Source organism: Neospora caninum, chromosome Ib (assembly GCF_000208865.1).
Source record: "Neospora caninum Liverpool complete genome, chromosome Ib".
Classification (NCBI taxonomy): Eukaryota; Apicomplexa; class Conoidasida; order Eucoccidiorida; family Sarcocystidae; genus Neospora; species Neospora caninum.
Genome location: NC_018386.1, coordinates 301,383 through 321,212, shown reverse-complemented (window position 1 = coordinate 321,212; position 19,830 = coordinate 301,383). Strand labels below are relative to the sequence as shown.

Below are 19,830 nucleotides of genomic sequence, written 5' to 3'. Positions count from 1 at the left end.
GAGGCATTCAGCGCAACGGATCGTGGCTGCGGCCGAGATCCTACCACGGAACCCCTCGCGAGGCGGTCGCCCTGTTGCAAGTGTGCCGAAAGGGTACGAATGCAGCCTCTTCCTGTCTTCGGAAGCCTCGGCAGCCTTCAACAGCATTCAAGGGGGAAAACTCTGAACGGGGTGCGCCGCTATGTCGCCGGAGCTCAGAGGAACGAGACAACTGAGAGGCTGCAGGGCCACGGACCAAAACACAGCACAGTTCCCTCGATATCGACAGGACTGAGTCTCAACGCGCTTGGTTCGCGTACGGGAAACATCGAAAGCCGCCGCAAAATAACGTCTCGAATCGAGGAATTTTGGAAAACTGAGAAATTTAGTGCCGTCGTTCAGACGGGTTCTGGAAGCGAGTGCGGTTCAGGGACCGGGTTACAATGGAGGTAGAAAAAGAGACGAATCTCCCGTTTCAACCAACGGTTTTTCACGGGCAGAAAACGGCAGAGAGCACGTGTTGAAGTTATCAACTCGGCGCTGTTTACAACAGATATGCGAGGATAAGATTTACATCGGTGTAAAACCAAGTTAACCCGCCTCTGTCGAGGCCATCCCGAAGGAAGCTGATTTAACTAAAAATCCAGCAGCGAATCCGCGGGGTACTGAAGTGAATCGGCAGCAACCCATCGACAACTCCGCACGCCACTAACGGCCCAATGAGACACCGCCGCGAAACGGCTTCTCAAAGAGAACCGTCGAAAAGAAACCTGCATTAATGCCTTTTTTCTTTTCACATCCAAGCAGGGAAAAGCTGTTGGCACGCGGCTTTGGGAGTTGGACTTCACTTCCTATCTAACTGGGAGCGCTCAGTCGGATGCACAGTCGCCGGCTGCTGACAAAGCGCCTGGCAAGAAATGCTCATTGCATGCGTTACTGTCGACTCCGTTCCTGCCGTTCCTCCTTTTCCCCATCTCACACCAGTTTTGCCTAAAGGACTCTATTTTAACGCGTCGTGACTTGTCATAATGCTGACACGTATGCGACAACACAGGTGTCCGTGGCCTGTTCGCAACGCAGCGATCGTCAGTCCGCCTTCGCGATTTATATTTCCGTAGTACCAATCGGTCAGACCATGACCCTCTCAGCGGCTCTTCCCCGTAATACTCACCGTTTACAGCACATTCTCCAGCTGCTAACCTCAGCGAATCACTACATTTGAAGTATTCTTCGGCAGCATTCATTCTGCCTTCCTTTGCAGCACTAGTCGGTCGACTCGTCGCACTGCGACAGACGAAGCTTCTCTAGCGGGCAGTCACCGACCGACCCGCTTCCCGACTTAGGGGCAACTTCTGAAAGAGAAATATCAGTTTTGATGACATTTCGTCGTAGCGAACCGCCACGTCTGGACCTCTCAGCCAAGGAAAACTGCGCACATGTCGGTTTCCTCAGGCACCTACAAACCGCTAACGAGGCCTGGGGCTAACCGCTGCGGCCGGTTCTGCATTTACAGGTCTTCGGGGCTCGGTTCATGACGAGATTGTCCAAAAAATGACAGACCGAGACCCGCTTCACGAGAGCCAAAGGGTGTGCCTTCATTTGGTCCGGAAGTTTCGTGCGGCCGGAGTAATGTCGAATGATGTACCAAAGGGACTGACCTGCTTCATGGTGGAAGTTCACCGTCCTACGGATATGTGATGCTGGTAAGGCGCCCACACCGCTGCCGGATTCTCCTGCAGCATCGTGGCACCTGCCAAGAGAACTGGGACACACTTGGAATTTCAGGTTCACAGTACCTGGCGGAATCAGCACACAACGCATTAGTGGGGTGCTAAAATCCACTGAACAGCCGAACCACGAAAATTCACTGCTCAAGACGAGAAAAGGGTTGGGCCTTCGCGGCGACGAAAGGCGGAAGGGAGTAGGGCAGAAAACGGAGAGCAAGAGCAAATGCTCCGTCAAGTCACTTGCGGTACTGGTCAGTTCTGCAGCGACCGCCGGTTTACAGAGTATGTATGTAGCAACTCTCTGCAGCACAATCATGGCACCCGATGCCTGTGTGTGACTGTTAGCCAGGAAGGCATTAATCTTCGAGTCGCTCATGCATCTATCATATGTGGAATTTTCTATGAAAATGGTGCATTTGCGAACCCTCTCTCAAAACCTCACACTGCTATCTTCTATTCAGACGCACCGTTTCGTCCAGTGTATCTGAAGTGTGCGTACTCCGAGACTGTTCGCTGAAGGTAAGGCTACCAAAAGACATAATACGCGCATACTTCTGTTTTCACCACTGTGGAATCAAGCAATCGCCGCTAGTAGCCAACATCATTGTAGTGCACTAGGACCAGTTACTTCAGACCCGCCCCTCCAAACAGGGTATCCGCCTCCCCTACGTCAGTGTCGCTTAGATGAGCCGTCAGAGCTGAGGGCGCTGCTGGCATTTCCGCGACGGTCACCTCCGGTGAGAGTGCAACTGGATATCGACATCAATTTCCACTTCGCAAAAAACTGTGCAATGGCCTTCGCAATCCCTGTCAGTCATCTAGGAGTGAAACAGCGCGTGTGTTGACAGCATCCCCTCTGCGACTTGATAGGTTACTTAACTACGTATATTTCTGCCGCATCCCGGTGAAAAGGCTGGAAAACTACTGAAAACGGCGTTGAATTCGCATATACTTCGAATTCACTCCTGTAGGTGCGTTCAGCTACAGCCAGATACAGAAGCCAGCCTCGACGAAATGTCGGTGCATCGCCACAGGGGAAGTCAGGGTTGTGTATATGTATCGAAGGGTACCCAACGTTGTCTCCCAGTGCCGCTGCGGAGGAAACAACAGCCTCACCATAGCTAGAGACAGACTACGAACGTCGAGTGCCTAAACACCGTAACTAGAAGTTGCCGAGGCGTCAGCGCATGATTCTCTCCAAGGTGTAACAAAACTGGTGGACGACAGGAGGGATCTACCGCTGCTTTTGGAATCGTATCGTACTCGTCCTGGCTTTCAACAGCCGCGCTTCTTTCAACACGTCGTGTCGACCAGGGACAAAACGGAGTCGATCACGTTCATCTCACGTTAGGATAGAAACGACCGGGGAAACAGGAAGGTTGACCACTTTCTGAGCCTGAGTTAGACATTCAAGGTTACGCGAAGATTCCACAAGCGTTTGATGAGAGCCCTGGCTAAAGACACTGTTGGTGTTTCATTACCAGATACATAAAAAGGAGCATACCGACAGTTCACCCCCCCCCCCCCCCGCCTACTAAGAATGCATCTTTTTTGAGAAGTCTGTATTTAGAGCCTGCCAAGATCCACGCGCGTCACCTTTCTGCTTCCTCCCCACTAGGTTCCCCTTAACCTTGTCGAACGTATGTCCTCTAAGCGTCAAAACAGTGCGTTGCTTTGCTTGCCTGCGTAACGCATTTTTGCATGCCTCCCCGTAGACGCCTCAAAGAGCAGCCTTTGCCCTGCCGCACAACGAGTAGCTACGTTGTATTTGCAAAAGCGACGGTCGCCCCTGCATGGTGGGTATATGTTTGCTGACTACTTTCCGAATTCTTTCGCTGGCCCTCTCGCAGCACAAGAAATCGTGACCACACAACTGTATATCGAGACTTGCGAGATGGACGCGTTATCCCCCACACGCCCAGGATCCTGCACTCTCAGTGCCGACTGCCCATGGCAGCCCCCGCCTGTCCCCTTGCGCCGCAAGCACGGCTGCACACAATCGAGGACAACTCTTCAGGAGAAACACCGCGCGAGGTTCCCCCACATGTCCCGTCCACCGGCGTCCGTCAGCAAATCCAACAACTCATTCAAAGTATCCCTCTCATCACCATGTGGCAATCATTGCCCTCCCAAGGAAGGCGTAGGGAAAAACGAAAAACAAAGGCTACTCGGACTCGCTATTGCTCCGTGGAAAGGCACCGTAGCACCCAGTTATGGGGGATGTCCGAGGAACTGCCATGGGGCACCCACAAGTGGAGGATGCACTCTTCAAACCATGGAACGGTGATGTACCTCTCTCTGGAGACGATACTTTCAAGCCCTGTCGTCGGGTTTTTCAACCAGAACTTATTCTACATGGATGTGTGTCTGTTGCGGTCAACACGGAACCTAAGGAAACGTGAACTCGGAGACACGTGTCGACTAAAAATGAACTGATTGCTGCCCCCTGTGCATGAGCCTCGACACTTGTCCTGGACGCGGTGACTGCCTCCGAGCACAGCTTCGCGCGGGCACTGGCTTTCATGTCCTATGAGCTCGCACGATTTGGTGAACGCCTAGGCAACTGAATCTCTGGATGGTACCGCTGGATCTCCTTGACGAATGCATATCTGCGAAACAAGACAGCCGAGCCAGCACAGCATCACTCCTTTAGGGCTCTCGAAACGAACCTCTCGAGCCACTCGTGCCTCGCTATAGAGTCTCCTGCCTGAAGCTAGCTCACAGCGGTCATGCATCGTGTCGGAAACATGTGACATCCTACACTTTCCGCTGTCTTAAGCAGTCCACTGGGGCGGTGGCGTACAGCAATCATGGCGAACTGGGTTGTCTGTATCTTGCAACTGGAGTCACATTTCGTAGCCTAGGTACTATCATGTCTCTCTGTTCGATTCACTTTTCCAGTTTGGGGTCGCCCCGTCGCTATGGACAGTAGACGCTTGGCAGCGAAAGGCCCCGAGCAGGGAGAGATGTGCGAAAACCATCAATGACACGCGAGGCGGTCTCGCTCTCGCGGGAAGCTCTACGTGACTACCAAACCGTGACCCGGCCGCCATCCAGTCTCCCGCGGCAGCACGGCGTCCGTGCCCGTCTCTTGTGCCAATGTCCCTGTCGCCGCTTACCGTAGTTGAGGCTCATCCATATTCATCCAGTCATTGAAAGGCAAGCGGACTTTCTCCGTGGCATTCGTCTGCAGGGATGCAACAACCATTTCAGTTCAAGAGTAATCCCAGCCCTACGTCCAGGTTGGACTCGTAAACCAGGGAGCGACGACGGACGCAAAAAGATCACCGGTGTCTGTGTACACCTCGTCGACAGGCAAAGACGGCAGACTCGTGATAGCTGCTCTCCACGGGAATGGCTCGCCGGATCTCTGTCAAGGACGACTGTTTCAAAACACACACTTTGATCGCGATGGCCCAGTTGTCAGTTTGGCTGTTGCAGACGCCTTCTGGCGGTACGCCACCCCGACGGACACTGCCTACAGGTCTAAAAAAGCTGGAACCTAAAACGGGCAGCCCGGGTGCGCGCGCTCGCGTGCAAGACACGACGCGTCTCGTCCGCAATCGGAGACGACTCACTTCAACTTCGGCGATTCGCACTTCCTTAAAGAAAGGATGGGCAAGGCATTCGTTGATCGTGATGCGTTTATTTGGATTAAAAACCAGCATCCTTTTCAGGAGATGGAGCGCGTCAGCTGAGGGGAGAAGAAGCACGCCATCACAGCGGTGCTTTATTAGTATAACTGAATAAACGGAAAGGCGTTGTGCGACGACTTCCGTAATGAACAGGCACCATTTCCGAGCAGCAGCGTTGCCACTCACCAGAGGAAGCCGGAAACCTTTCAGCTAAATCCGTGCCCTCTCTTTTTGGGAAAATGCGAATGTACCGCTTCGCGTCCTCCTTCTCCAGTGCCTCGATATCCTCTTCACTCGGAGTCCCCAAGATGTTGAAGATGACGTTCAGCTGGTCGCGATTGCCGCGAGTGTGGAATCTGCGAAGCCCACGACACAAAACGTTCTCGCACATGCGCATTTCCTGGGTGCAAAAGAACGGTGGATGTCGATCGGGTTTCCGCACAACACAACCCGACACAGAAATGTTAGATCAGCATGAACGGTCGTGTGAATCACCGCTGTAGCCCTCTCCCCGTGACTTGCATGCCGTTTTCAGCTGTTCAAAACTCACTTAAAGTCGTTCCCAGCTTTCTGGTCGGGAGAAAGAGGGAAGCACGAAGAGCCTGGAAATAGGGGACCTCGATCCGCGTGATACGCCACGTTTTCCTTCTGGAAGAAGAACGCAAAACAACCAACGCATCGATAATGCGAGCGCAGAACACAGTGAGGGTGCGGAAGACGCACGGATGGCCCGATCACTGCGAACCGAATTCGGGACGGCATGGGCGCCCACTCGCAGCACACCCTGGCAACGCAACGGTTCGAGCAACAGGCCTCGAGAGAGAGGCGAGAAATGCTACCAGTGGCGTGGTTGCAGTCTGTCAGGAACGAGAAGTAGACCCTCGATGAACCCCTATAGGTTGAGATCACTATCGCAGGTACGATGAAACGTTACAGGATATGTGACCCTAACTCTCCTTCCAGATTAAACGAACACGTATCTTGTGTCACCAGCACAGCGTATGCGCCTCGCTAATCGCATCCGCGCACTCACAATCATATTGAGGAGTTCAGCGAAGATGCACCCGATAGACCACACATCAATGGCTTCGGTGTAGTTCTCCTGCAACAGAATTAGCTCTGGCGCGCGGTACCATCTGAAAAGAATCGGAACGCAGTCAACGCAAATCTTTAGTTACTCAAGATTGTCGTAAAGGTATTTTATTACCAATTTACATTTTGAACGTGTAGAAAGGAGAGTGACAAATTTTGTTTAGAACTATTTCTAAACGAGTCAAGTACCACACGCACCACGGAAAAGCTCTCTCCATGAGCCGGGGAAATGTGCAACAATATAGTACGTATCGTGTAGTGCAATATCCATACCTGTGTAGCGAGAGAAGACTACTACTCAGATGCAATTTATGATCAGTACCCTCGTACTCCCATGCATATCAGAGGCCCGAGCAACGCAAACCCCTGAGTAGGGCTCAGAAGCGATCACTCCCACTCGCACGGTAGTGCCCACAGCACTGGCTTCTGGATCGTGGCTGTTCCAGCTGTATCTACGCACGATGGTGTCGATTCGCTCCCGCAAAGGTCCCGTTTCCGTGACTTCTCTCTGTTCTGGCCCATGGTAACGGCCCACTGACCTCGTGACCACGTGCCCAGTAAGTTGCCGCTTGAGGTTCTTGGTGTGTGGAACAGTGACGAGATTCATGTCGTCCTCGCGAGGAGAGATTGGCAGTTGGGAGTTCCCGTGCTCAGGATAGTCCACGGTTCTCGCAAGGCCGAAATCGCAGACCTTGACGCTGCAGTCTTGGTTGACCAGGCAGTTAGCGGGTTTCTGAAGCACAGCAGCCCATCAAAACCGGAAGCGTCGCCGTGCACTTCCCAAACAGAATTAAAGTTGACTGCGGCTTGAAGGTATGTACGTCATGGCCGGAATTTCTTCTGAACAGAAAGCCTCCGCGCTGGGTCCACGGCCCCGTGTAGAGATCCCTGCCGTCGCCCGGCGCCCTCAGTGGTGAGCAGCGCGAAAGACGCTCATGGTCACCGTATCTTACCAAGTCGCGGTGGAGGATGCCAGCAGAATGGACATACTTCACACCAACGAGGAGGTTGTAGAGGAGAGTCTTTATGTGAAGTTCCGTAAGGTACACCGGGGTGCGAAAGAGCTTTTTGAAGTCCGAGTCCGCTATCTCGAGGACGACATAGAGTTCCTGAGCAGTGCAGCATCCACCAAACACACGCCGTGTCCTCCGAGCGTTTTCGCTCAGCGTCAGTGACATAACTCTGCAAACCTTCTTGGGAAAGCACCCGGCTCAGATATTTCCCAGCACAGGGAAGACGCAGCCGAGATAACGTAACGCATCGCGACCGCTGGAGCCAAGACAGGAAGAGGCTGCAATCGCTCGCCAGAACGCAGAGTTCAAGAGAGACCGAGGCCATTGCGAAGAGCTCGAGCGCGTTGCAAGTCAGAGAGACCGCGGAGTCTCTCTTGTGCTGCGTTTCTTTGAACGGATACAAAGATACTGAACCGATGTACCTTGTGAGAGCGCTTGTTTCCGTCCTCTGTAACACCCCCCCTTCTCGAGTTGAAACCAGTATCTCGTTTGACGGATGCAACTGCCAGTCGCTGGTCTCGCGACAATGCGGATAGGCGTGCACCCGCGCAAGCAGCACGCATTAGGGAGTGTGTTGATTTCGACACCCCTTTGGCCGCGGGAAATCGCGACGCTTCGGCCTGAATAGCCCGACTTACATCAAACTTCTCCACATCCTTCGGGATGACAATATCAAGCACCTTGACTACATGGTCGTGATTCAGTCTGTTCAGGATCGCAATTTCCCTCAGGATGCGCTTGCAGTCGATGAGGTCCTCGAAAACGCGGAGGATTTTCTTGATGGCAACCACTCGCTTCTCGAGTTTATCATAAGCTTCACATACGTGGCCTGAAAGGGACCATCAGTAGACGCACACAACTGGTAGGCTGACGACAGCGTGGGGAATCGCGACCGCCGACCTCAAAGAGATCCGCTCAGCGCTTGCCTCAAACGTCTCTGCCGACCGACGGAACCACACAACACCGTACCGCCAGAGGCGACCACACAATACCCTAGTTTACCTGACGCGTAGGTTCATCGCACTCAGCTTCGCAGCATGCATTCTCGTTAGCCTAGCCTTCCCACGTCGCGTGGCTTCCGAAAATATGATTTCTACATGCGGGCACGCCTTGACACTCTCTGAGAAGAAAGCGCTGCACTATGCATGGAAACTGCGTCCATGCCGAACGCGCCACGGGGAGCGACACGACACACAGTCCACGTCCGGAGGGACTATGAATCCAATCGCCGTCCTTACCGTATGACCCTGTCCCGATGAGATGGCGGATTTCATAGCGGTCGGGGATTTGCCAGTCTGAATGGGGCCTCGGCATGCTTGCAGTCGGCTTCGACGAGTGATGTTGTTTCCGCTGTTGGCCCTCCTGCTGGGAGCTCGAGACGGGGTGCTGAGCGCCGCTGTTGTGCTGCTGGGCGGCAGCGGCTGCGTCGTGCGGCCCCGGCTGCTGGCCGCTGGCGTGATGTTGCACAGACGCTTGCTGCTGAACGACGTTCGACGGAGCCACCTCTGAAGGATGTGGATTTCTGTACTGTACTTGCTGAGTTGTGTACCCTCGAGCAGTTGCCTGTTGGGCGTCATACTGTTGCGAATATGACCTTCCGTTTTGTTGCTGATAACCTGCATGCCCTTCGGGGCCGCAAGGAGCGTAGGCCTGACAGCCCCCGGGTGCCATCATCGCGCCAGCCGCCTGACGTTGCCCAGCGTTCATTAGAATGACAACCAAGACGAAGAAGAGGACGGTCGCAAGATCCACGCTCGGGTGGACTGACACCCCGTCGCCTTAGAAACAAGTCAGAGGGGACCTGCCGGACACAGGCTTTTCGCCAACCGAGCCTCAAAAAGAACTGTCGTTGGACTTTGCTCATCTCCGACCTAAAACGGCGGATGATGGGCGAGAACTGCACAAAACACAAAAGCGGAGCCGGGTGCGCTGCGTTTGGCGTCAAGAGGAAGTGGACTCGAGCCCGCGCAGAACACCATGATTTACGACACGTGGAGCGCAGTGGTCTTCCGGCAATGTCGGGTGACTTCTTTCACTTCTTCACACGCAAAGGATGATTCACATTCCCTACCCACGTCACTGACATGCGCACGACCACTGTCCAGACGAATTGGCAGCCGTCCACCCTCCAAGCATCCCGCTCGCAGACACCTAACTCACGAGAATCGGTGCACCACATGCGGCGCTCGAGCACGTTGTGGCGCTGCATGTACCCGACTATCAGACTCCGTTTCGATGAAATAGGCGAGCGGCGTGATCGCAATAGCTGCGTCCTGACCCTATTTGCGAAGAAAAGCAATCCACCTCTAGGCGTTGAGAGCCCTTCCTTCGACGTCGCAAGCTGCACGGGGCGTTCCGCGCCGACAGTCGCACAAAAGGGTCTGCCTCTCTTCTTTACCACGGCTAGTCTTATGTTAGTCACAGCCTAGCTTCTATCCAGATAGATTACATTACCGCTCTAACTCAAGGCCGCGTGACAGTCGCACCTGCAACGCGGAAGCGGCATGCACGCGCGCCATTGCTTTGGAGGACACACACCACAAACAACCCTTTTTCCTCTCCTCGATCTCGCGGTCAGAGAACCTCAGTTACTACAATCGCACGTCTCGCATCTGCGTGCGCGAAAGGGCCGCCTTTGCAATTTCCTTCTGCGTCACGGCAGAAAAGATAGATCGCCGGAGTAAACAGGTGCTGTAGCGCCAGCCCTCGGCTATGTGCGTGACTTACTAACATACACGGCCACGTGTCTTTTTTCCGATCTGGCGGCGTCCTGCGGGCGTATCTGTACTGGGTGAGGCGTCGGGATGCCGCCGGTCGACGTTCTCCCGTGAAGCCCAAAGGGGCAATGGCAGCAGGGGGAAGAGAGACGGACAACTCAGCACACAAAAGCAGGTCGGACGTGCACGGCTGAAGAAGTGATGGGGGTCTCGACTCAAAAAAAGCCGGAGCACTGCGCGAAGCAGACCGACAGCGTTGCAATCATTCGCGCCCTCGGCCACCAGCCTCTGGTGCTAACAGCAGTGACGCGTCACAACTCGGTAGCACCATCTGTGGAGCCGGGCTGAGCGCCGCCCTGCCGATATTTTACAGAAGAACAAAGGATAGGGCGAACGCATGGACGAATGCTACCGATCGCCAGATGGGGTGTTCCGACTTGGCCGTCGCCCATCAAAAACGGCGGCCCGCGTTCTTGCCCCCCGGAGTGGTTGTGGCGCTGCGCCGTGTTTCGGCCGCGTGCTGGCAGTGCACTCCTGGTGCCCACCCCCGGAGAGCACAAAACATCCAACACAAAGAATCAAACCAAAACAAATAGCAACTTCTTCGAACTCAGGCGCATCATTGAGGAGCCAACCCTCTGTAGCACCGACAGCCCTCTCTGCGAGTGCATGCGCGCACTGGAGGGGACTGGTGTCCGTCCAGAACTGAGCGACCGTTTGGCTGAAATTGTCGCCAAGGCAGACGCTGCGCGCTGAAAGAGAGCCAGAAGAAGCGAAAGCTGCAAACTGGACAGATGAACTTCGCTCCTGTGTTCCGGTAGCACTCGCCTGGCGGGTCCTGACATGCAGGTGGTCCACACCGGTCGAGGTGCCACTGCTACAAAACAGTCCAAAACCGCGTTAACGCCAACTGCTTGACACTGTTCGCGGTGGACGCTTTTGTCGAAAATACCCCTCTATCCAGCCACGCAAACAAACAGCTTGCCGAGAGAAGTGATGGGCTCCCCGTAAAACAACTCTAGCGCCTGGTGTTGGATTTCTGCAGACAAAGCACGTGAGCCCTGGACACCTTATGCCCAACCGCACACCGCAATGGACGTGTGGGCGGTCGCTCGCTATGCCGAGGTGCCCCGGGCCACTGGCAACGTTCAGTTTTGGGGCCTTTTGTCTGTTGCCGGCCTCCCAGACGGCAAGACACAAACGCCTTTGAAACAATGCTGAGCAGTCGTCGCTACAGAGTGTAGGGGGGTAAATTGTGTTGCCTCGCGGAAGGGTCATTCCACGATTTTCGGTCATCACGGGAAACAATTTGCGGGGCCCACGACATGCGCTTGCACACCGCGTCCCTGGTAGGTCAATTGACATGTGTTTTACGCGTACCACTACGAATGTGGGTTCACCCACGCCGGAGATATGGGTTAAGCGAGATGAAATTCCTTCTCAGTGATTCCTGAGCGAGTGTAAGCACCAGATGTAAGCCTACAGGATGGCCTGATGTGGCGCCTTACAGGTGCTTCTAACATTCCCGCAAAAAGCAGAGACAAGCGGCTCCAACTTACCGCCATGTGTTGGGAGTCGCCAACGGAAACTTCGCCAATGGAAACTTCGCCAGTGGAAGCTTTGCCAGTGGAAGTTTCGCCACTGAATCATGAGCACCATTGTCACAGCAACGCCTCCGGTTCCACACCATTTACTAAGCAGTGTCCCGAGCAATGCAGTTGACCTGCTGGGCACACTCGACGGATAGTGGCTATCAAGCAAGTAGTTGTTGTCACAAGGCAATACATAAACGTGGTCAGGCATGTCCAACAGCGCTCATCTCCAAGTTGCATCTGGTAGTCACTGGTAGTCGGACTCCTTCCAGGGTTCGGCAAGCGCCGCTTGGTGGGCACCCGGCGGCCCCGCTCTGTGAGTTTCTACAGTACATTCAAAGGGTTTCTAAGCACATTCGCGGCCGCTTGGTACAAAGGCTAAAGCCCAAAGCTGGACGATGTCTATTTCAGACGCCTTGCTACCTGTTGCATGTTTAAGCTGAAGAGATAACCCGGGGCGTATTATGCCCGTATGTCCGCTGAAGTAGCTGAATTTTGTTGCAGTAAGGGAGGCAGCAATTTCTTTCAGCGGCCCACCGGTGCCAAGCTCAATGCAGTTTTTCCTTTCAAGGGTACCATTTTACACTGCGTCTCCCACAATAAAACGGTAGGAATAGGGAGAGTTGTGGCCAGGTGCGCAGCAACAGACGTGTGTGAAGTCCTCAAATATCCCGTGGTGAACCGACAAATGGCCCTGGGGCCTTTATGCAATTCCCGCCTTCATTCACTTTGGTCACCAGCTCAAGCGGCCAATTAATGGGCGTAATAGGAGAGACAAGCATCAACAGTCTGCACCTGAAGCCCTCCATGCAAGCTGGCACCCGACAGCCTGATTATGCCTCGAGGGACTGGGTTTTTCTAGACGCTTACCACACTATCAGCCCAGAGTATCATGAGGATACTATGATGCCCTGAGACGTTACAATTTAGACAGTGGTGCTCCAATGGAGCGTGGCAGAAGCTGCGATGTTCCGCTCAAGCACTACGCTCAGTAGCTGCTCATTCTTGAACTTGCTCCCTTATTTACTCGGGGATGATACACGAAGAATGTGAGGGAATGCTTCCCGTGGCAATCCGGAGATCTCGTCAACTGTGTCCGCTCCCCAAAGAATCACGAGTCTCCCAGTTTTCCGCGGGCTCCGAGTGACAGAGGAAGTGATAAGTGGATAGTTTATCGCAGCCCGCTTCCCCTTGGCCCAGCTGGCACGCCTCACTTAGTTAGGGCCGGCCCTGCTGGCTCTAATTTGGCGGAATACTCTCGTCAGTGAGTCTTCTTTTGCCTCAGTAGCTAGGGTCCTGTATTAGCACTGCGACTTCTCGCTGTCTCGGATGCTGGTCAGACACTAGATGGGCAACAACCAACAACGCATCCACGACGGAGAGTTGAGGCGGTTGCCAGATGGAATCACCCATGGTGTACCCCGGTCGCGTGTCTACGGTAGCGTTACTCCATCTAGAGCACCAAAGTCCACCAAAGTATACAAGAACTTTTCGTACGCAGAGCACCTTTGCTAATAACAAGTCGACAATGTCGTTGAGCTCTAGCGACTCGCGCTTGGTCGGAAAAAAGCAGGGGCACTCCGTTTTAGACTTCTGCAGGCGGCGGGGCCGTTAGTGTGCGTGAAGTAGCTGAATTAACAAACAGCAAGTAGCGACAATATTTGCCGCACACAACCGTAGCAACCATCCTTTTCCTCGCTTAGCATTTTGGTATATATGGAAAAGCGCGTTCAAATGCGTTCAGCGACAACGGCAGGATTCGAACCTGCGCGGGCAGAACCCAATGGCTTAGCAGGCCACCGCCTTAACCACTCGGCCACGTTGTCAGAGCTGCTTTTGTTCTCACACCCACCAAGGGGGCGGGAGGGGAGACCTAAACGCATCTATTGCATGCACGATATATGAAATAATACGGACCGCCTGAATTGGTTTCTTAATGTCTTCCGACTCGCCACGTCAGAATTTTTGTCTTTGGTGTCTTCACTATGGAATCCCCGACAATGGCGTCTCCACCTTTTTCTTCGACGTGGTGATCAAATCCGGGCCACGTACCGGATAATCGCATGACGGCTGCTACATAGACTCTGGAGTCTTGATTAATTGTATTTGTCGCGTTCCTGTACGCTGGGTTTTGTTTTCTTCAATTTTACTGGGGGACATCGGGCAAAGCAATCATCTGTCGTCACGTCGTGGATGCAATGTGCGGTCATTTCTGTGACATTGCTTAACGTCGCCTCAACTACGTATTTTCGATGAGGCAGCTCGCGTATCCGTCCCTCCGCAACCTAAAGGAGGGGTTGTCATCACACTCAGTGCGTAAAAATGCGGTAGCCGATGCCAAAAGAAAGATTTTTGGATATGCTTGTGGCATGCCTGGGGAAGAGCAGTGGGTGAAGCCCCTGCAAGGCCGACAAATGATGAAGTGGTACTGGCCATCCAAGTATATGCTCCAGGATGTCCAGATGGCTCAATATTTTCAGATGCAAGTGAGTTTACTGCACGAATGTTTCGTTGAACTGGAAATTTTGCATCGTTCATTTGCAGAGTTTGGACCCGACACACTGTTCTACTACATCAACCGAACTCTGACCGTCGACATTCCTCTGCAATATTCGGACAGATCTGGCTGTCGGCGCACCCAGCTCACTGTGTCTGCCCACAGAGGCACGCCATCTTTCACTGATCCTCCAGGAAGCAAAGGCCATGCGGTATACGTTTTATCTCCTTCTCACGCCCAACAGATTCTCCAGTGCTCTCTGGCCCACTGAGTGCCCGTGCTGCTCCGGTTTCCACCTTGTCGCGTCTCTGCAGGCCATGCGATTCGCCCCTCGGCCTGCCCATGTGTCCCTGACAAAGTTGTCTGCCACGATGGAAGAGTGCTGGCAGAAACGAGATGCGGTCCGAGCGTTTTTTCGAAGTGTAGACGAAAAAGTTATTCGCGAGAACCCGACGCTCCAAGACCTGTATGGGTGAGTAGGATGGCTGCGATCTGCGAGGGCAGGGGAAATCCCACTCCCTCAGCAAGTGTTCGATGATATGCTGAATGTGGAGTCGTGATTGTTGGTTCTGCTTTCCAGGTTGTATCGGACGCTTTGCATCGACGATCCGCTCCAGTCTCCTATTGACCCGGCGATGTGGCGAAATCCTGGATTCACATGGCAACACACTTCTGCCGACAATCGTAGGTATTTGTTCGGTGAGCCGGAGTCAGGAAGGGAGACAGGGTGGTGAAAAAGCAAGTCATAGACAGGTTCCAGTGTGGAAACAGGCGCATTAGGCCCCAAGCAACTCAGAAACTTGCATGTGAGCGGTCATAGTGTCGTTTGCTTGTACGCTATCTCCCCCCCCCCCTCCCGCTTCTGTACGGTCGCATTATATAATAATTGTGTATTGGCCTGTCGTGCAGGTAATGCGTTGAGCCCGACGAACAAGAAAGACCAGAGTGACCTAAGTGATGATACGGTGGCAGCAAGACGTTCCGAGGAAAAAGCTACAGATATGAGGTACATCACGCACGACTAGAGCGATCGTGCTCGATAAACTGGTGATCTGGAAAACAGAAGACAACGGCCGTCACCGGTGACTTGAAACAAGCGGTCAAGTTGCGCGAATTTCAGTCCAGTAGCAAATGCTCAAAACAGTTCGATCCCGTTCGCCAAGGTATCGTAGGCTATCAAACGTACGCGTACGCTATCGTGTGTGCTGCGTCTTTAGACGTCATTTGAGAATGAACTCAACGTGTCGGCGACTTACGCTTGTTGTTGAGCAAGGCCCTGGGTGCTACGTACTCGCTGAGAAATGTGCGCGCACTTGTTTCTTCAGGCAACATCCTCCGGCAAATGTCAACAACGACGTGGCTGATCTTCTTTTCTCCCGAACGGAGCAATCCCATGCGATGCGCAATGTGTGTGCGGCTTCACCACAATTACATGGTATGCGTTAAAGCACACATTGTTGGCATCAGGCAGACGTCGCCTGTGTATTCACGGGAGTCTCACGCGCTAAGCATACATGAACTTAGCGCGTCCTGCTAGTGGGGAATTTTTGGTCGAATTGTTTTAGGGGAAACCCCCCACGTTTGGAACGGCTGGCGGGTGAAACAATCCATCGCCTACGGTCAATCCTACATTGCAGGTCGATTATGTTAGAATTCAGCACAGCAGCTCTGTTTGGCCTGGCTCTTTGTCCAGTGGTGCTCGTTTACTGCCATATATCTCGGTTCTGACCAAAGTGGTGTTCTGCTCTGTACAGGTGGAAAGAGTAACCGATTGCGTGATCGCTTCCACAACGGAGCTCGTGAAGGCGAGACTGGCGAGGAGGGTTCACTGGAGGAGCCCAAGTCACTCGTTCTTGACACTGAAGCCCGTGGTAAAGCTGTAGCCCGGAGGCGGACCCAGGAGTGTTTGTTGGCTCTGTCAGCTTTGGCAGAAACTGGCGTGGGCCAAAGTGCTTCCGAAGGAATGCAGCAGCCGGCGGTGCTCCGGATAAATGTGGGCCTCGGAGATCGTGAATCGGTGCAGGATACCGCCGCCTTCAGGAGAAAGCAGGAACAAAGCCGACGCACACTGGAAGCTGCATTAGACCGCGATGAGCAGCTGGCGCGGTACCATAGCGCGAAACATCGGTTTTTTGACCCTTTGTTCAGAAGAAAGCGGTTGTCGTTTTTGGATCGCTTTGCGCGCGAGCGCATAAAGGGGGAGAAAGCTCGACAGCTAGGAGCACAGCTTTACGTCAAGCATCCTGACCAGAAACCTGTGTGGCCAGACAACAAAGGTCTCCTCACGAGAAAGTGGCCCTCCCCTTTCCACTGAATGTGTACTCTGGCTGCAATGGGGCGGATCTACATGACTCCCGTCTTTGAGAGGATGAGGACAAACCGTCGCTCATGCAGCCCTAGCCACGGTTTCTCCCCTGCATGGTGGAATGGTGAGTATGCGCCATCGCTACATTTGTCAACTACAGAGGAGCGTTCCGAGTTGTGCTGACGCTCTGTTCTACGGGCGAGGAGCCAGTCCGTCTCTTAACGTTTGTCGCAGCTCGCTTGAGCACGTCTGCCTGCACTGAGAAGTCAATTATTCTTCAAAGCATTCGCAAGCGTTTCCGATGTGCCCTACGCCGGGACGAAGTCAACGGTGCCGCGCCAAGATGTGGTTTTTCTTCGGGCAGGCTCTCTCAATATCGACGAAGGGCAACCCGAATCGGCGCAACCCCCATATGTTGCAAAACAAGAGACTACAGTAATTCCCACCGTCACTGTGTGCGAATCCTGTCGCTGCTGTGCATTATGTTACATCGAGGAAGCTGTCGTCAGCCGGCGCCGCCTGGGCCTGCAACAGCACAAAATCTCGGGTTCTATGGGTGGTTCTCGGTGTGTGAAGTGGCGACTTGAGTGGCGGACCCTTCTTGGAGCGATATTGAACGACCTTTCACACCGATGTGAAAATTTTGGTGCTGTGCCGGATCATTTATTAGTCCCGATAGCTGTCAATTGCGGTGGTCTGCCGATTAGAAAGTGCGTCATTGGAGTTTGGCTTTTTCAGGGAGGTAGAGCAACTGCCGCTCAGCATGATGCTTCGGTCTAGTTTCTAAGTAGAGGTGGAACCGAACGCAAGGATTTCCAAGCTGACAAGTTCCAGTGTGCAATCTGCACACAGGTGACAGCTTCCTCCATTCCAGTGTTGCGTTGCCCGGCATTCAATACTCCGATACCTGAAGAGGCTGCCACATCAGGTGCGCATAGCCATGCACTGGAAATCACCTGTTGACTGAATGCTTAAGCATGAACAGGCACAGCGATATCTAGAACGTCTCGCTCCAATAGACTACTGCAAAAGGGGCGCTCTGACTTCTTCACGGCTAGCACCGTGGCCATACGCAGGGAACAATCTTGATCCCAGGACAGTTGGAACGTCTCTACGCACACTGTCCGGTTCATGAAACATAATCTGGTGGCTGACTGCCAAAAAACTCGACAGCGTTGTACCATCCAGTGTTGAGCGTGAGGCTCCTGACATCGTGCGGCAGGTCTGATGTACACGCGCCATACGGTTTCCCCGATGAAACCGCTCTTCGTTATCGGCATGTGCAGGGACAGCGAATTTCAAGGGCTATTTGTACCCCAGAAGCCAGGAGAAACGCAGCGAATCCTATCCAACTGGAGAACAGAACTAGTGGATAGGGCCCCATAAGAGAGACGCAGTGCCGTCCCCTTTCTTCGTCGATGTGTAGACGTAACTGCCACGAAAAGCCTCTCACACGCGTAGAGCCGTAACGGCAACTACATAGCCTGTGTCAATTGCTGCAAAAACCAAAGCCGGTAGGAGTGGCTGAATAGTCATTTCCAGTGTAATACCCTTTCTGTAATCGACTGCCGAACAGCCCGTGCTCCATGGGCATTTGCCGGTAAGACATTGCAAATCAATAGGTAGAAGAAAATTAAAGCAAAATCCGCAATGAGGTTCCTCCAGGTAGCGGGATGCGGTCTATACGTTTCACGCTCAACGGGGTAGGGCGGTCTGGATCGGAACGAAATAATTCGTGTCTTGTCGGTATAATGTTAGGGTAGCCGCCGTAGCGTCATGCATGTTCGCCGGCGTGGCGTATTCCAGTCAGCGGAACAATCAGGTGCCCAAGGTTTGCTGGCAATCAATAGCCCACATGCGGCTTTTTCCGAGTCGATGATTATGTGTCAAGCATTTCGTGTGGGCTGCCCCTGATATGAGAAGGATTTCTGCAATACGTCAAATAAAGAACCCGCGCGCCCGCCCCCACTTTCCAAAAATTGTAGTCGCATGACTCTCACATACGGGTGTTGAGCATGTTCGCTACAAGATTCGGGTATGTCGTGAGGGCGTCGACCACCAGCCTGTTGTGGAGAGGCCTCGAATGACTGCTGGGCCTTTAGCGTGAGATGTTCGTGTGACATTTCTACTCGTCGGCTGTTGGTAGTGACAGCGACGAGGTTGAACCGTTGCTCGCGCTGAAAAGAGGTAGGGGGTAGAAGGAGGCAGTGTGGCAAGCAAGAAGCACCTCTTCGACTAGATTCCCTTGTTTCTTAACTATTTTTTCTCTAATCAACAAGACAGGGCTCCCCTTTATCGTCACGCGGCGTCGCTTCATCCAGCACCCCAGAAACAGTCCCAAAGGAACAAGGTCGCATCTGGGGCCCGCTCCTCAAGTCAGGGGATGAAACACTTACGGTCACACACAGTCCTTCGTAGCGCTTCATGAGCAGTCTTTAAAACCCCTCACTTGCCAGCGGGGCTATAAAGCGTTTGAGAGACGGCCCGTGTAGAGGCCGGCTACCAGAAATCCTTTGTAGTTTTAGCTGTTCTACCGCATCCCGGAACCACCGTTTCGCATGTTTGTTTTTTCAGTCGAATCCCTCTAGAAGGGGGAGCCCTTTATTAGTACGCAAAACCCCTCGGTAAAGCGGGCTTTTCTTTGATGTGATCTTCGTCGCACCCGTCCTCATCGCGTGTTTTTATTTTTTGTATCGAAATATGGAGGGTCCGGAAAGTATCTATAATCTAGTCCGACCAGAGGAAATTCAAACAAAGAAGTGCAGCGCATACGCGTCTCGAGACAAAGCAGGATGCCCTCCTACTTGCTCAACTTTCTGTTTGAAAGGGACGTCCAAACCTGGAGTATCGAATGTTGCTGGTACGGCTGCCCCATCATACCCTGAGCACACGCAATAGTATCTGCTTCCGAACATCAGCGCATGGCATAAGTGTGGTTGTCTCCTTCCTTCAGGGGAAACACATACGCCTGCTGAGGGTAGTCATAAATACAGAAAACCGGCAGCTGACCTGGGACCTCCTCCAGGATGCTGCCGTGCAGACCCAGCCGTTATCCTGCGAAAGCAGTCAAAGGCACCGCGTATATCTTCGTTAAAAGAGGTCCAACAAGCATCGCCACAGCTTCTTTCCCTTACGAAGAAGAAACAGCGCTGGAAAGCCCCCACGCCTGCAGCAGACGAGAGACCGGTAAGATTCGCGTACGGTCACGCAGGACCGAACCTCGGCATTCTGCCATTGTCGTTTAGGCAATGCGTGATGATAGGAGTGTCGAAG

The 19,830-nt window shown here is 53.4% G+C and overlaps 2 protein-coding genes and 1 non-coding gene across 3 annotated transcripts; 1 reads left to right on the top strand and 2 right to left on the bottom strand.

Annotated features, from left to right (window-relative positions):
• Positions 1-4,233: 4,233 nt before the first annotated feature.
• NCLIV_002760 (putative CMGC kinase, MAPK family) lies at positions 4,234-9,153 on the bottom strand (the record flags this gene model as incomplete). The annotated part of the gene is made up of 10 exons (XM_003879774.1): positions 4,234-4,315; positions 4,826-4,893; positions 5,285-5,400; positions 5,528-5,697; positions 5,892-5,989; positions 6,375-6,477; positions 6,973-7,166; positions 7,387-7,542; positions 8,085-8,275; positions 8,685-9,153. 10 exons carry the CDS (start codon positions 9,151-9,153, stop codon positions 4,234-4,236), a joined length of 1,647 nt encoding a protein of 548 aa, XP_003879823.1.
• Positions 9,154-13,499: 4,346 nt separating this feature from the next.
• Positions 13,500-13,581, bottom strand: NCLIV_t020004. Its single transcript has one exon. It is a non-coding gene; the product is annotated as a tRNA-Ser (tRNA).
• A 426-nt stretch (positions 13,582-14,007) lies between these two features.
• On the top strand, positions 14,008-16,566 carry NCLIV_002750 (conserved hypothetical protein; the record flags this gene model as incomplete). The annotated part of the gene is made up of 6 exons (XM_003879773.1): positions 14,008-14,241; positions 14,567-14,724; positions 14,833-14,936; positions 15,162-15,258; positions 15,578-15,687; positions 16,007-16,566. The coding sequence occupies 6 exons, from the start codon at positions 14,008-14,010 to the stop codon at positions 16,564-16,566; spliced, it is 1,263 nt and encodes a 420-aa protein (XP_003879822.1).
• Positions 16,567-19,830: the final 3,264 nt, after the last annotated feature.